Source organism: Pogoniulus pusillus, chromosome 21, assembly GCF_015220805.1.
Source record: "Pogoniulus pusillus isolate bPogPus1 chromosome 21, bPogPus1.pri, whole genome shotgun sequence".
Taxonomy (NCBI): domain Eukaryota; kingdom Metazoa; phylum Chordata; class Aves; order Piciformes; family Lybiidae; genus Pogoniulus; species Pogoniulus pusillus.
Window position 1 is genome coordinate 20,303,387 of NC_087284.1, and position 14,983 is coordinate 20,318,369.

Below are 14,983 nucleotides of genomic sequence, written 5' to 3' on the forward strand. Positions count from 1 at the left end.
TGAGAAACTGTACTTAAGTGAACACAGAAGAAAGTGTGGTTTGTCTTCCTGTATTACTATGGATTTGTAAGCAGCATGAGGGTGAAAAATCTGCAAACAGAAGACAGAAGACTGTAGTTTTTTCCCACCTGATTTCTAATTTGTTGTTTGGTTCTTCTTTAGAGCTTTTGAGTTTGCTTCTTTGAGTTCCCATGGAGTTTAGGAAGAAAATGAGTTTGTGTTTCCTTTGACGTAACTTGCAATAGCTTTATGACACCCAAAGCCATCCAATATTGGAAGTTGCTCCTAAGTTATGTAGATTGATTGCCTGTTTTGAGACTCCTGATTGACTGATTCTTGAGATCTTTAGATAACTGAATGAATTGCTACATCAGGATAACTATTGCCCTGAGGGAAAAGAGATATATTATTTGTCTCAAGGTACTTTGCTTTAATGATGCATGAACTTCCATGCATTTTTTTGCATCTTCTTACTGAGTATTAAAGGTTCCATTTTCCATTTTGAAGTTGAGATAATACTGTCAATAGGATGCTTTTCTAAAGCTAGCATTGGTTACCTAAACAACAGTGCCTGAACTTTCTGTCAATATGAAATAATTTTGTGGGGTTCAAATATGGTGTTGGCTGGATTTTATATAAATCATAAAGTGTAAATGCTCTCATTTTAACTGAAGGTTCCTGTCAGTGTGCTCCAATACTGATGCACAATCCCCAAAGCCCATTTTGAAGGCTTCCTTTCAAGACCCTTGCTATGCTTTCACTGTGTTGGTTCTCTGTGTAGTGTGTGGATCTTGATGGAGACTTATGAAACAAATTACAAGTCACTATTTATCTAATGAGATTGTGGCAGTGATTTTGTTCTACTGACAGGCCAAGACCAAAGAATCTGTCCAGAATAATGTGTGTATTTTTATAGCTTGAAAGACCCATGCTAGTTCTAGAAGTATTTTAATTAATTAGGAAAGGGAAGGGAAGGGAAGGGAAGGGAAGGGAAGGGAAGGGAAGGGAAGGGAAGGAAAAAGGAAAGGAAAAAGGAAAAAGGAAAAAGGAAAAAGGAAAGGAAAGGAAAGGAAAAGAAAGGAAAGGAAAGGAAAGGAAAGGAAAGGAAAGGAAAGGAAAGGAAAGGAAAGGAAAGGAAAGGAAAGGAAAGGAAAGGAAAGGAAAGGAAAGGAAAGGAAAGGAAAGGAAAGGAAAGGAAAGGAAAGGAAAGGAAAGGAAAGGAAAGGAAAGGAAAGGAAAGGAAAGGAAAGGAAAGGAAAGGAAAGGAAAGGAAAGGAAAGGAAAGGAAAGGAAAGGAAAGGAAAGGGGAAAAGAAAGGAAAAGAAAAAGAAAGTCCTTTTACAGCACTGATTGAAAAGGAATTATAGTTACAATGAAAGTCTTTGAGAAACCAGTCAGTACAGCTGTGAGTGTAATCTAAGATCAGAAACCTGAAATTGCAAGTTTTAGTGATGAGTAAGTGGCTTTCTTTTCTTTCTCTATTAGATAGAAAATGGTCGACTGTGGAACTCTATCGTGAAGACCTCAGAAGAGCTATCAGTTTTTCCAGTCAGCTTCTCATAATGTAAATATAATTTGAGCTTTCCCAGCTGGGCAGCTAAACCATGAACAAGCAGAAAAAACCATTTTGGACTGTATTGCTGTAACAGGCTTCACCTTCTATCTCAGAAACTTGTTAAAAGATTACAGCTGAAAAGACAAGAGAAAGAAATCCTTGAACAGGAAGCTTGTCCTACAATGAGAATTACAAGAACATCTTGTATCTGCCCAGTGCTAGTATGTCTATGTTTTGTGCAGAGGTGTTATGGAGCTGCTCACCATGGCTCCATCAAGGTGACCAGAAATCAAACCAAACACATAGAAGGCGAAACAGAAGTGCATCATCGTCCCAAGCGTGGATGGGTGTGGAACCAGTTCTTTGTTTTAGAAGAACACATGGGACCAGATCCTCAGTATGTAGGAAAGGTAAGGTTCTTGTCTTCTGTTTGATTTTAGTTTTCTTTTACTCATCCTCTGAAATATGTCACTGACAGAGGAAAAACAAGTGTCTCCTTAGATGGCATGCCATTTTTTAAAGGACACCTGTTAGATTGCTACATTCATACACAGGGAATTTGCCAGTTGCCTATGACACCTCTGAGATTGCTGCATTCATACACAGGGAATGTGCCAGTTGCCTATGACACCTCTGAGATTGCTGAATTCATACACAGGGAATTTGCCAGTTGCCTATGCATGCTTTCTGTGCTTGTTATAAAGGGAAAAGATAACTAAAAACAAATAGGATGAAGATACTAAAATATGATGAAACAGTGTTTCTTCTGAGCTCAGCTAAACATGGAGTGCAGCTGATCCTCTTACATCAGATTCTAGATCCTCAAGTGCTTCTGGCTTCAATATCTCACTTGTGAATACTTTTCCATGAATGTATTCCATGTGATATTTCTTCTGTCATTTCATGCTGTATTTTTTTTTTACTTTATTGAGATCAAGCATTTGCAAAGACATATTCCTTCCTGATAAAGACTGGAGGTGAAAAAAAAACCCAAAAGGTGACTCCTAGTTCATAGAATTATAGAATTTGCCATTGGAATGGGCTGCCCAGGGAGATGGTGGAGGCACCGTTCCTGGAGGTGTTGAAGAAATGCCTGGATGAGGCACTTAGTGCCATGGTCTAGATGACTGCGTAGGGCTGGGTGCTAGGTTGGACTGGATGATCTTGGAGGTCTCTTCCAACCTGGTTGATTCTATGATTCCTATGATTCTATGAATTCAGAGTAAGATTCATTCTGGTTCAGGGAATGTTGTACACTACAGGCTGCAGTGTGATGATAGGGTGAAAAAGGACTCCCCCAGAGGGAGATCCTCTGTGATTTTCTTCATAAAAAGAGGCAGGAGATGTGCTACTCCTTGAAATTCTTCAGAAGCTTGTGAGAATGATAAGCCATGCATTTATGCTTTGACCTATACAGTGAGCTTTAGGCATAAAGTTCATGCTGGTACAGTTCTAGGCTGCCCAGTTAAAGCCTGATTTGTCAGGTGTAATGTCTGTGTAGCTTGGGTTTTAAATTTGCATTCAAATAACACAAAACTGTATATATGGATGTAAGGTATATGAGAGATGGAGCTTTTCTACCTCTGAATAATGTATTTCAGCATCATGATAGAATTTTATTATGTGATCTAGATCACTATTAATTTCTTTAATGAAAGTGGAGAAAATATATTGAATAAGAGAGATGAAGAAGAAGAGTTAATGTGAGGGCATGGAAAAGCAATTATTTCATCTTAGTTTTTCTTCAAGTTGGGAATCCTGATAATTATATCTTAGACTATGAAAAATATCCAAGGAAACCAGTAGCTTCTGCAGTCACAGATGTCTGGTAGCATCAGATTTCAAATTTGCACAGTGTTATCTGAACTAAAAATAGCAAGTGAAACATCTGTATTTAAGATACCATTAACAGTTATGCCAACCTTAGTAAATTACCAACTCATTCAGTGCTAAAAACTGGTGAGATTCATGCAGGAAATTGAAAATGGAGATAGAGGGTTACTTTGAAAGAGAAGCTTGGAAAATGCTGAGGGCATGAAAAGACATGCTTCTAGACACATTTTAGGCTGGTTAACATTTTCATTCATTAGTTTGGAGTGGATGAAATATTTTACAAGCACATTGCTGATGCACAGCTATGCAGCAGAATCAAATAATAGAATCAACCAGGTTGGAAGAGACCTCCGAGATCATCCAGTCCAACCTAACACCCAGCCCTAGCCACTCAACCAGACCATGGCACTAAGTGCCTCATCCAGGCTTTGCTTGAACACCTCCAGGGATGGTGACTCCACCACCTCCCTGGGCAGCCCATTCCAATGGCAAATCACTCTCTCCTGTATGTAGCTACCTGACTATTCAGTTTTGTGATTGGTCTTTAGCCATGTGATGACTTTGCAGTTAGCAGTAGTAACTATACTGTATGAGCTGGGCAGTACATTTTACGGCAGTTAATATGCTGGCGCATAAAATTCTAAGTATTTAAAGACTCTCACAGCATCAAAATTATCCCATTAACTGAGATGTTTAGTGTGTTCTTCAAGCCCTTTTGTAGTTTCTGCAGAAACACTAAGAGAAATTTATGCATGTGAAAGTTACACTGTGTTGATAAAGGTGGCATTCCAGATACGCTCTGCAGCTATTATTTTTCAGTTCCTTCTTTCTCTAAAGATTTAGAGACATATAAATGAGTATAATGTCCAACAGGAGATGAAAATTAAAAACTTTATGGTAGCTTCTGGTTGTAAATGAATTCAGAATATTAAGTTATTTTTAGGCACGTTGTCATGGTTGTTTAATGTTTATACGAGATGAGAATTACAAACAAATGTTTATTGGTTGGGAAAATCTCATCTTGAACTATATACAAAGTTTAGGAATTGATTTACTGATTCTGGGTATTCAGTTGGGAGATATTAGTAATAACAAACAGTGAGGAAAGGTTAGAAGTTGGGAAAAGAGAAGCCACAAGTAGGCTTTTTCCCACTATAAAGGCAGGCAAGATCCCCAGACAACTCTAGGAAAATCATAGAATCAACCAAGTTGGAAGAGATCATCCTCCAAGATCATCCTGTCCAATCTAGCACCCAGCCCTGTCCATTCAAACAGACCATGGCACCAAGTGCCTCAGCCAGGCTTTGCTTGAACATCTCCAGGGATAGTGCCTCCACCACCTCCCTGGGCAGCCCATTCCAATGCCAATCACTCTCTCTGCGAAGAACTTCCTCCTAACATCCAGCCTAGACTTTCCCCGGCACAACTTGAGACTGTGTCCCCTTGTTCTGTTGCTGGTTGCCTGGCAGAAGAGACCAACCCCACCTGGCTACAACCTCCCTTCAGGTAGTTGTAGACAGCAATGAGGTCACCGCTGAGCCTCCTCTTCTCCAGGCTAAACAATCCCAGCTCCCTCAGCCTCTCCTCATAGGGTTTATGTTCCAGGCTTCTCACCAGCTTTTTCACCCTTCTCTGGACATGTTCCAGCAGGTCTTGCAGGCTGCAGTGTCGGGGGTGGGAGGAGTGTGGACTTTTTCTGCAGGGGGTCTGGGTTTGTACAGGAAGTTTAGCTGGCTTTTTATCTAGTTGTGATGGTATATAAGTATTTGTATGTTTATTACCTTTTGTATTTAGCCCACTTTGTAAATAATCATTTAGTTTTACTTCCAAAATTCTGGGTAGTGTGTTAATTTACCTTTGGGGGGGGTAAATCCCAAACTCTAATTGGTGTAAACCCACCACAAACATACACAGGTTCACTAAGATTGCCAGAGACAAAGACAATAAACTTGAGAATCACTCTGTAACTCCAAACTGCAGTCATACACTTGATCTCCCCAGGAAGCAATCCATGTAGTTTAGGTCACAGCTCTTAGGCAATAGGCATCCCTTCTGGGGGAGGAGGGGGCAAACTTCTTGATCTGCCCTAGCTGTTTGGCATAGTTCTCAATCCTCTTCAAGTCATATGTGAAACTGGAGCAATATTTATGCCTTGTTATCTATGGTTGTGCAGAGTGTGTGGGTGACACTTCAACCAGTTCATTGTTCCTGGTGGTCAATCAGTTGTTTCTTTTATCAGTTGCACAAGATGTTTCTGCTGGGGACTTTGGAGGGGTTTGGTTTGGTTTTTTTTTGTGTGACTCCCCTCTTCAGCAGTGTTGCAGGTGGTAAATGGGAGAATTGAAAGGTGGTCCTCCACTCAGCCTCTGTGTCTGCTCTGGTCACTATGCTTATTAGCAGTGTTTGGCTTGGTAATTTTCCCCTATTTTATGCTTGCAGCAGGTTTGGCCCCTAAGTTGAGATTGCTTAGGGAATAAAGTTGAAACAATTTAAGAACAACCAAAAAATCCTCTTCTTTGAATGAAATCATAGAATCAACCAGGTTGGAAGAGACCTCCAAGATCATCCAGTCCAATCTAGCACCCAGCCCTAACCAATCAACCAGACCATGGCACCAAGTGCCTCATCCAGTCTTTTCTTGAAGACCCCCAGGGACGGTGCCTCCACCACCTCCCTGGGCAGCCCATTCCAATGGGAAATCACTCTCTCTGTGAAGAACTTCTTCCTAATATCCAGCCTATACCTACCCTGGCACAACTTGAGACTGTGTCCCCTTGTTCTACTGCTGGTTGCCTGGGAGAAGAGGCCACCCCCCACCTGGCTACAATGCCCCTTCAGGTAGTTGTAGACAGCAATAAGATCACCCCTGAGCCTCCTCTTCTCCAGGCTAAACAGGCCCAGCTCCCTCAGCCTCTCCTCATAGGATAGTAGCAGTTAGAGAAGTATCATAGATCAATATATAATTATCAGATGAGGTGGGCTGTCCTAGTGACCAAGACCTATTTCAAGAGATTTTCAGTAATGCTTTTATAGTCCTAGTTAAAACCCCTGATACAGAAATGAGAGAGCTGTGTTCCTGTGTTTGGCGTGTTTCCCTTGTCTAGCTTTTCAGCAGTGTAAGTAATCATCTCAACGTTGTAAGTAATCATGTTTGAGATTGCAATACATTTGTATTTCTTCTAAAATTGGGAGTCTCCCACAGTGTTGCAACTCTGAGTGGCACAGCAGGGGAAAAAATAACACCACATGTGCGTTTATGTAAGATGCTTGTTCACATCACTACATCATCTGAGTGTCTCATCCTCTAGTGGATGCCTGTTCTTGCAGTAGTCATTGGCAGAGTTGGTGCCATGTCATGTAAATGAAATGTCCATTCTAGGAGTCTGGGTTGAGATGGCTTCTTCAGGTCACACAAGTTAGGTCTGAACTAGTGAGCAGAATATGGGTTGGCTTGAATTGGTGTTGCTTAGTGGCATTCTCTCCTCTGTTAGATTGAAATAGTTACAGCAGTCTTAAATAGAGCAAGAGTCCCCTATTGTCCACCTAGCTTTTGCTCCTTTCCTCTTCTATAAATCATTATAGATCTAGCTGCAGAAACAGTCTCTTAAAACATGTATTTAGAACCTAAGCAGTGAATTGCATTTATTCTCAATAGAAATACCTCTGTGGAATAAACCACTTGTTGTGTGTACTCAGAGTACTCTAGTACTCAGAGAAGAGAAAGAAGTGCACCATGCTCAGGGACACTAATGTCTCATTAATCTGGTAGGCATTGTTATGCAAGGATTCCCCCAGGCTCTCTTCAGCACAACATGGAAGATACAAAGAAGACAAACAGTTTTTTAATCTTTACAGAAAAAAATGAAATAGAAATCAACTAGCAAAGGAAAGGCACTTCTGTTATGCAGTAACAAGTGCTACATAAATTCTTTCTCTTTGAATATGAACTTAACATAGGAATTAAAATGCTTAAATGAAATATCAGGAAGTCCTGTTTCCAGTTCTGGGCCCCTCAGTGCAAGAGAGATGTTGAGGTGCTGGAAGGTGTCCAGAGAAGGGCAACAAAGCTGGTGAGGGGCCTGGAACACAAACCCTATGAGGAGAGGCTGAGGGAGCTGGGGGTGTGCAGCCTGGAGAAGAGGAGGCTCAGGGCAGACCTCATTGCTGTCTGCAACTACCTAAAGGGAGGTTGTAGCCAGGTGGGGGTTGGCCTCTTCTCCCAGGCAACCAGCCACAGAACAAGGGGACACAGTCTCAAGTTGTGCTGGGGAAAGTCTAGGCTGGATGTTAGGAGGAAGTTCTTCCTAGAGAGAGTGATTGGCATTGGAATGGGCTGCCCAGGGAGGTGGTGGAGTCACCATCCCTGGAGGTGTTCAAGCAAAGCCTGGATGAGGCACTTAGTACCATGGTCTGGTTGACTGGCTAGGGCTGGGTGCTAGGTTGGACTGGATGATGTTGGAGGTCTCTTCCAACCTGGTTGATTCTAGGATTCTATGAAGTAGGAAAGCAGGAAATTCTCTTCATTTGTTTTCAGTTGTTGCCTTACAACTGCAGCGTAGAAATCTCAACAAGTGCTGTATAAAATCTTTCTATCTGTATATGAACTTCAACATTGGTCTCTTCTCCCAGGCAAGCAGCAACAGAACAAGGGGACACAGTCTCAAGTTGTGCCAGGGGAGGTCTAGGCTGGATGTTAGGAGGAAGTTCTTGCTAGAGAGAGTGATTGGCATTGGAATGGGCTGCCCAGGTGCTTAATACCAAAGTACATAAGGCTGTTCATTTCTGCATTATCACTTCAGTCTCATTTTGCATCTCAATAAATAAAATTTGTTCTCTAATGTTTTAAAAGAAAAATCCCAAGCAGACAAACACAACCACTCTCAATCTATCAAAAAACCTACCTGTCCCTCTCAGAGAAGATATACTCATTCTTAATCTAAGCAGGTAAATCATGAATGTAAACTCAGAATTACTGACACTTAATGGGTAGTTGTATCATGTTACCTCTTACTACACCATGGTCCTTAGTGACTTTTCCTTCCCCCCTGTGCTGGTTTGAGCCTAACTGGGATATTTTGGTGGGAAGAATTAGATTATAGGCTGTGATAGGTTGGTGCTAGGTTGAACTGGATGATCTTGGAGGTCTCTTCCAACCTAGTTGATTCTATGATTCTATGAAAAGGAAACAATGGTGATGTCAACTTCACTCATGGGCATAAGATGTATAAAAACAAGAACATAAATATAGATAAGAGAGTTGCTATCTTCTCTTGGGGCTGCATGAACTCCTCTCTGTAACCTGCCTGACTAATCCATTTGCTTCCAAACCCCCCTGCCGACCGTCCATGATATCTTGAACATAAGGCAAGGTCTGAGGTAAGGTAGAGGGGTGGGGAGAAGGTAGTTGGGTGTTTGGGAGCCCTTCCTGGGGACTGTGGTTTCTGGGAGGGCTGCTGTGTTTCTGTGCTACTTTTTAACTTGTGTATTTCTGTCTATAGCTGTATAGATTGTAAATGTCTGCTTGTATATTGTGTTAAGCTGTAAACATAAAGCTTCATTCAATTTCCAGATCAACTGAGCCTAGGCTGGGTGATTTCCCTATGTGTGGGGGAGTGAGTAACACCCAAACCATCACACCCCCTAGAAAAATTATATACTTGAATCTACTGAAGGAGCAGTATAAGATACTTAAGTTATATTTGATAGCCAAATTGTTTTGTTACGAACTATGAAAATGCTGGAAGTCCTAGTCAGATTTCCTAACTCCAGTATAAGAAGTGCAAGAAAATTAGGTGACTTTCTAATTAAAAATATTAATCTTAGACTGAAGTGTCACCAGCATATTGTACATTTTCCTTTGGCAGAAAGTGGTGCTGTCCTTGGAGCCCCAGAAGATAATGTAGGTGGTGGGACTGTACTACAGTCATTGAAGAGAACAAACCTCAGTGTGACTGCTTCAGGTGTAGTGCTTAAGGCAGACTTTGAAGTGATGAGTGCAGGAAGATAGTTGTTAGATGTTCAGGGCAAGGTTGGATGTGGCACTTGGTGCCATGGTCTGGCCTTGAGCTCTGTGGTAAAGGGTTGGACTTGATGATCTGTGAGGTCTCTTCCAACCCTGATGATACTGTGATACTGTGACTACAATAAAGCCAAAATATACTAAAAAATGCTGGAATGAGTAGAATATTCCTGACTGGGATATTTTTTTTTTTAGCGTGGGCATGGAACCTAAGATATCCCAGCTTAAAAAGTGAGCTCTGCTGTGTGGAAATGGCCGTGAATAAAATCATTAGCTTGCCAGAAACAGCCCATGAGGATTTAAAGCAAGAGGTGTGAAGGTTAAATGCTAAGCAGAATGGTGCTAGAAGTAATATTACAGGGTTTATATCTTACGTTTAATAACCTTTTATGGAAGTTAATATGTAATTTTCTATGATTTTATGTGTATATATTCTACAGCTACACTCAAATTCAGACAAAGGTGATGGATCAGTCAAATACATTCTGACTGGAGAAGGGGCAGGAACTATATTTATTATTGATGACACGACTGGAGACATCCATTCAACCAAAAGCTTAGACCGAGAGCAGAAGACACACTATGTGCTTCATGCCCAGGCTATTGACAGACGGACAAACAAGCCACTTGAACCTGAATCTGAATTCATCATCAAAGTGCAGGACATCAACGACAACGCACCGAAATTTACAGATGGACCTTACATTGTTACTGTGCCAGAGATGTCTGAAATGGGTAAGGAAACAAAAACAAACAGTTCTATTTACCAGTCTTTTTGAAAAGTGAATTTTCCAAAGCCGTAACACATTATTGTGTTGTTGATTGTATGCAAAAGATATTGGAATTGAGAAGAGTTGATAAGGCACTAAGTGAAACTTTGGTGCTTGGGACGTTCATAATAAGAGAACAGTGAGCTCTGTAGATAGGTTGACTGTAGAGGAGAATTGCTCTTCAATGCTTTAACATGGACTGGATAGGGCTGGGTGCTAGGTTGGACTGGATGATCTTGGAGGTCTCTTCCAACCTGGTTGATTCTATGATTCTAACAGACATTCCTCAGTAAACGGTGCTTTGCACCTCAGGAGCAAGATGTATTCATATATCCTCACTCGACTTGTTCCCCTAGGATCAGAGCTGGGCCTGGTCCTGTTCAACATCTTTATTGATGATCTGGATGAGGGGATTGAGTCCAGCATCAGTAAGTTTGCAGATGACACCAAGCTAGGAGCAGGTATTGATCTGTTGGGAGATAGGAGGGCCCTGCAGAGGGACCTGGACAGGCTGGATGGGTGGGCAGAGGCCAATGGGATGAGATTGAACAAGGCCAAGAGCAGGGTCCTCGACTTTGGCCACAACAACCCCAAGCAGCACTACAGGCTGGGGACTGAGTGGCTGGAAAGCAGCCAAGAGGAAAGGGACCTGGGGGTACTAATAGATAGTAGGCTGAAGATGAGCCAGCAGTGTGCCCAGGTGGCCAAGAGAGCCAATAGCATCCTGGCCTGGCTCAGGAACAGTGTGGCCAGTAGGACAAGGGAGGTTATTCTGCCCCTGTACTCAGCACTGGTCAGGCCACACCTTGTGTGCTGTGTCCAGTTCTGGGCCCCTCAATTCAAGAGAGATGTTGAGGTGCTGGAAGGTGTCCAGAGAAGGGCAACAAAGCTGGTGAGGGGCCTGGAGCACAAATCCTATGAGGAGAGGCTGAGGAAGCTGGGGGTGTGCAGCCTGGAGAAGAGGAGGCTCAGGGCAGAGCTCATTGCTGTCTACAATTACCTGAAGGGAGGTTGTGGCCAGGTGGGGATTGGGCTCTTCTCCCAGACATCCAGCAATAGAACAAGGGGACACAGTCTCAAGTTGTGCCAGGGGAAGTATAGGCTGGATGTTAGGAGGAAGTTGTTGGCAGAGAGAGTGATTGGCATTGGAATGGGCTGCCCAGGGAGGTGGTGGAGTCACCATCCCTGGAGGTGTCCAAGCAAAGCCTGGATGAGGCACTTAGTGCCATGGTCTGGTTGATTGGCTAGGGCTGGGTGCTAGGTTGGGCTGGATGATGTTGGAGGATATCTTCCAGCCTGGTTGATTCTATGATTCTAAGCACTACACATTTGTGGAAAGTGAGGGGATAAAGCTCCTACTGAAATATTGTGGATGTGCAAAAACCTCCTCACTTGTCCTTGATAAATTGTGGCACAAAGCTTTACTGTGAGAGTTGCAGTTTATTTCAGTAGCACCTAAGATCGTATCTCAGTTGTCTCCTCACATCACAAACCTCGATGTGAAATTCATTCCCTTTATCAGCTATCTCCAGAAATGCTTCTTTGTCGTCTTCTTTCTTCAGTTTACTTTGTCTGTAATGGAGACCATTTTAATTAATGGATATTTCCTTCCCCTGTGGAAGCTTTTGATTTTGTGCATGGAAGGAAAGACAGTGGAAAGGAAATCAATGTTCAAAGTAAAGAACAGCTGATACAATTATTTTCTTAATAGTTCTTTCTGGGGTTTTTTTGTTCATTCTTTTTTTTATCATCCTCTGAAAATGTTGTGTTCTTCCATAGATATTTGTCATAATTCTGTAGCTGTCTGAATCTTGGCATCACTGCACAACTAAATTATACAAATTAATGTTTTCCAAAGAACAATTCAAATACTCTGGGATGGCATTTTGGGTTGCAAAAGCGAAGTGAACTACAGGAAAGGAAAGAAGTTTTAGTGATAAAACAAAACATTGATATATATGTTTTATACATTAAACACTTTACTAGTTGTACTCAAACTTAATAATAAAAGCATCCATTCCACAAAGCTTTACTGTTGTGTGAATGAAGCTGAATTTTCATGTCCTGCCAAAGAAGCAGTCTGCTGCGGGCATTCATATAGGTTTTTTTTCTGTTGGATTATTTTCTTTTCCCTTCCTGATTTATTTGTGCTTGTTGCATAGTGGAAGCATTTTATCATTGGTCTCAGGAAGACAAATTCTTTTATAGCTTTCACAGGATACATATTTTAAGTCAAATAATGGAGATATCTATGCCACTTTTGTTCTGTAAGTAGCATGGCATTTGGCATTTCCATCAAGAATGGTGTGGTCAGCAGGAGCAGGGAGGTCATTCTGCCCCTGTACTCTGCACTGGTTAGACCACACCTTGAGTATTGTGTTCAGTTCTGGGCTCCCCAGTTTAGGAGGGACATTGAGATGCTTGAGCGTGTCCAGAGAAGGGCAATGAGGCTGGGGAGAGGCCTTGAGCACAGCCCTACGAGGAGAGGCTGAGGGAGCTGGGATTGGTTAGCCTGGAGAAGAGGAGGCTCAGGGGAGACCTCATTGCTGTCTACAACTACCTGAGGGGTGGTTGTGGCCAGGAGGAGGTTGCTCTCTTCTCTCAGGTGGCCAGCACCAGAACAAGAGGACACAGCCTCAAGCTACACCGGGGGAAGTTCAGGCTGGAGGTGAGGAGAAAGTTCTTCCCTGAGAGAGTCATTGGACACTGGAATGGGCTGCCCGGGGAGGTGGTGGAGTCGCCATCCCTGGAGCTGTTCAAGGCAGGACTGGACGTGGCACTTGGTGCCATGGTCTAGCCTTGAGCTCTGTGGTGAAGGGTTGGACTTGATGATCTGTGAGGTCTCTTCCAACCTTGGTGATACTGTGATTCAGCTGTGGCATCTATACATAAATAACTTCTGCTATTCTACCAATCCCTAAAGGTGCTTCACTACTGTAAACTTTTCTTCCACTTTTTTATATGATCATTTAAAGAACTTCCAATGTTACTGTGGCTCTGTAGCAGCCCTTGTGCTGAGTGGCAGGTGGTGCTTCTGCTCTCTGTTATGCTGTTTAATTTCAACAGCAGATTCCTTTCTGTCTCATGAAAAAGTTAGCTGGTATTTTCCCCACCTTTCTTCATCTACTTGCAAAAGCTGTAGGGCCTTCAGGGGCTGTCTTTTTTCAGGGGTCTGAAATGCAGGTGCAGGTAAGTTTTCTTAAATTAGTTGCCAAACATTAGATCAGTGTTGAGCATGGTACAAAGTGAACATACTTAAGCTTTATGTAGTATGCTGAAAGAGTTGAAAGAAAACCCCTATCCCTTGCCAACACTGAACCTGTTTCTTAAAAGCTGACTCAAGAACCAAGGTTTGTAACTGAAATCATAGAACACCACCTTGAAAGTGACCTCAAGGATTGTATTATCCAGCTTTTCTTGGCAAGAGAAATTATTTCTCCTGCAGCATGAAAAATGGTTTCATGGAGAGCTATAACCATGTTCTGTTTCAAGGTTTATGAAAGAGTTGTCATCATCTAAATTTTTCAGTCAGTAAAACCATTCCATTATCTGATCATTTCCACACAGCTTCAGAATGAGTGAAATATTGTATATTGAGTTTTCTAGAGTTGATGAATATTCCCAGTACATTTTACCTAGGACCTTAATAGACATACTGGAATTTTCTGAAATCCTTTCCAGGGTATTATAACGTGAAACAGTCATAACTACAGATAGTCTGGAAGTCAATATTCATTTTGTTCATAAACATTATTTTTTGTGAGAAGTGTCTTATCATCTTCCTGTGTTGATTGATTTTTATCTTTTAATGAAGATAGCAGACAAAAAAAACCCTGAGATTTTCTACAAGGATGTGGATTGGCAATACAGTCACTGGTCTCAAAGTAGAATCATAGAATCAGTCAGGGGTGGAAGGGATCACAAGGATCATCTAGTTCCAACCCCCTGCCATGTGCAGGGACACCCTACCCTAGATCAGGCTGCCCAGAGCCCCATCCAGCCTGGCCTTAAATATCTCCATACATATTCAGGACTAGCTCTTGTTCTGTCTCTGAGACTAAATGTCTGTTAGCAGTTAGAATAAATCAAACTATGCTGCTAAAGCACATCTCCTGGTTTAGTTTCATCTGAAGGAATCCAGTTAGCATGCTCTTCAGTTCCATTAGGCAAAGTGTGACAACTGGGAGACATCAAGAGATTCATTTCAAAAGCATAATTGTCACAACTGAGTTATGAAATTGAACAACCTAAAGTGGAGGTGAAGCCCCAGTGGTTAATTTAACTGAGAAGCTGCTTTCAGATGCAGAATTACATCACAGTACCCATGTCTGTTACTGTTATTCCTGTATTTTAATATCAGGCCAGTGAAATCTATAGAAAGCAGTGTTTCTAGAAGGACAAACAAGTGGGATGAAGACTGAACCTTTATCAATCTGCTCATCTTTCCTTTACAGATTTTTTTATGTGAAGTTTTGGGCAGTAATAGCAAAGATTTATCATTAAATGTCTTGAAAAATGCAGAAATATGTAAAATCACTTTATTTGTGCAGTACTTATACATTTTATTTTTCACACAGTATCACCAGGGTTGGAAGAGACCTCACAGATCATCAAGTCCAACCCTTTACCACAGAGCTCAAGGCCAGACCATGGCACCAAGTGCCACGTCCAGTCCTGCCTTGAACAGCTCCAGGGACGGCGACTCCACCACCTCCCCGGGCAGCCTCCCCGGGCAGCCAATGACTCTCTCAGGGAAGAACTTTCTCCTCACCTCCAGCCTAAGTCTCCCCTGGCGCAGCTTGAGGC

At 42.1% G+C, this 14,983-nt stretch overlaps 1 protein-coding gene across 9 annotated transcripts in view; it reads left to right on the forward strand.

The window, feature by feature from the left end:
- Nucleotides 1–14,983, forward strand: part of CDH18 (cadherin 18) — a 200,383-nt gene that overhangs the window by 125,993 nt on the left and 59,407 nt on the right. For all 9 annotated transcript variants that reach the window (XM_064161190.1, XM_064161186.1, XM_064161188.1 and 6 more), the window contains 2 exons: nt 1,486–1,965; nt 9,848–10,142. In XM_064161190.1, coding sequence (XP_064017260.1) covers nt 1,738–1,965; nt 9,848–10,142 — 523 coding nt within the window. In that variant the 5' untranslated portion in view covers nt 1,486–1,737. The remainder of the gene's footprint in view (nt 1–1,485; nt 1,966–9,847; nt 10,143–14,983) is intronic.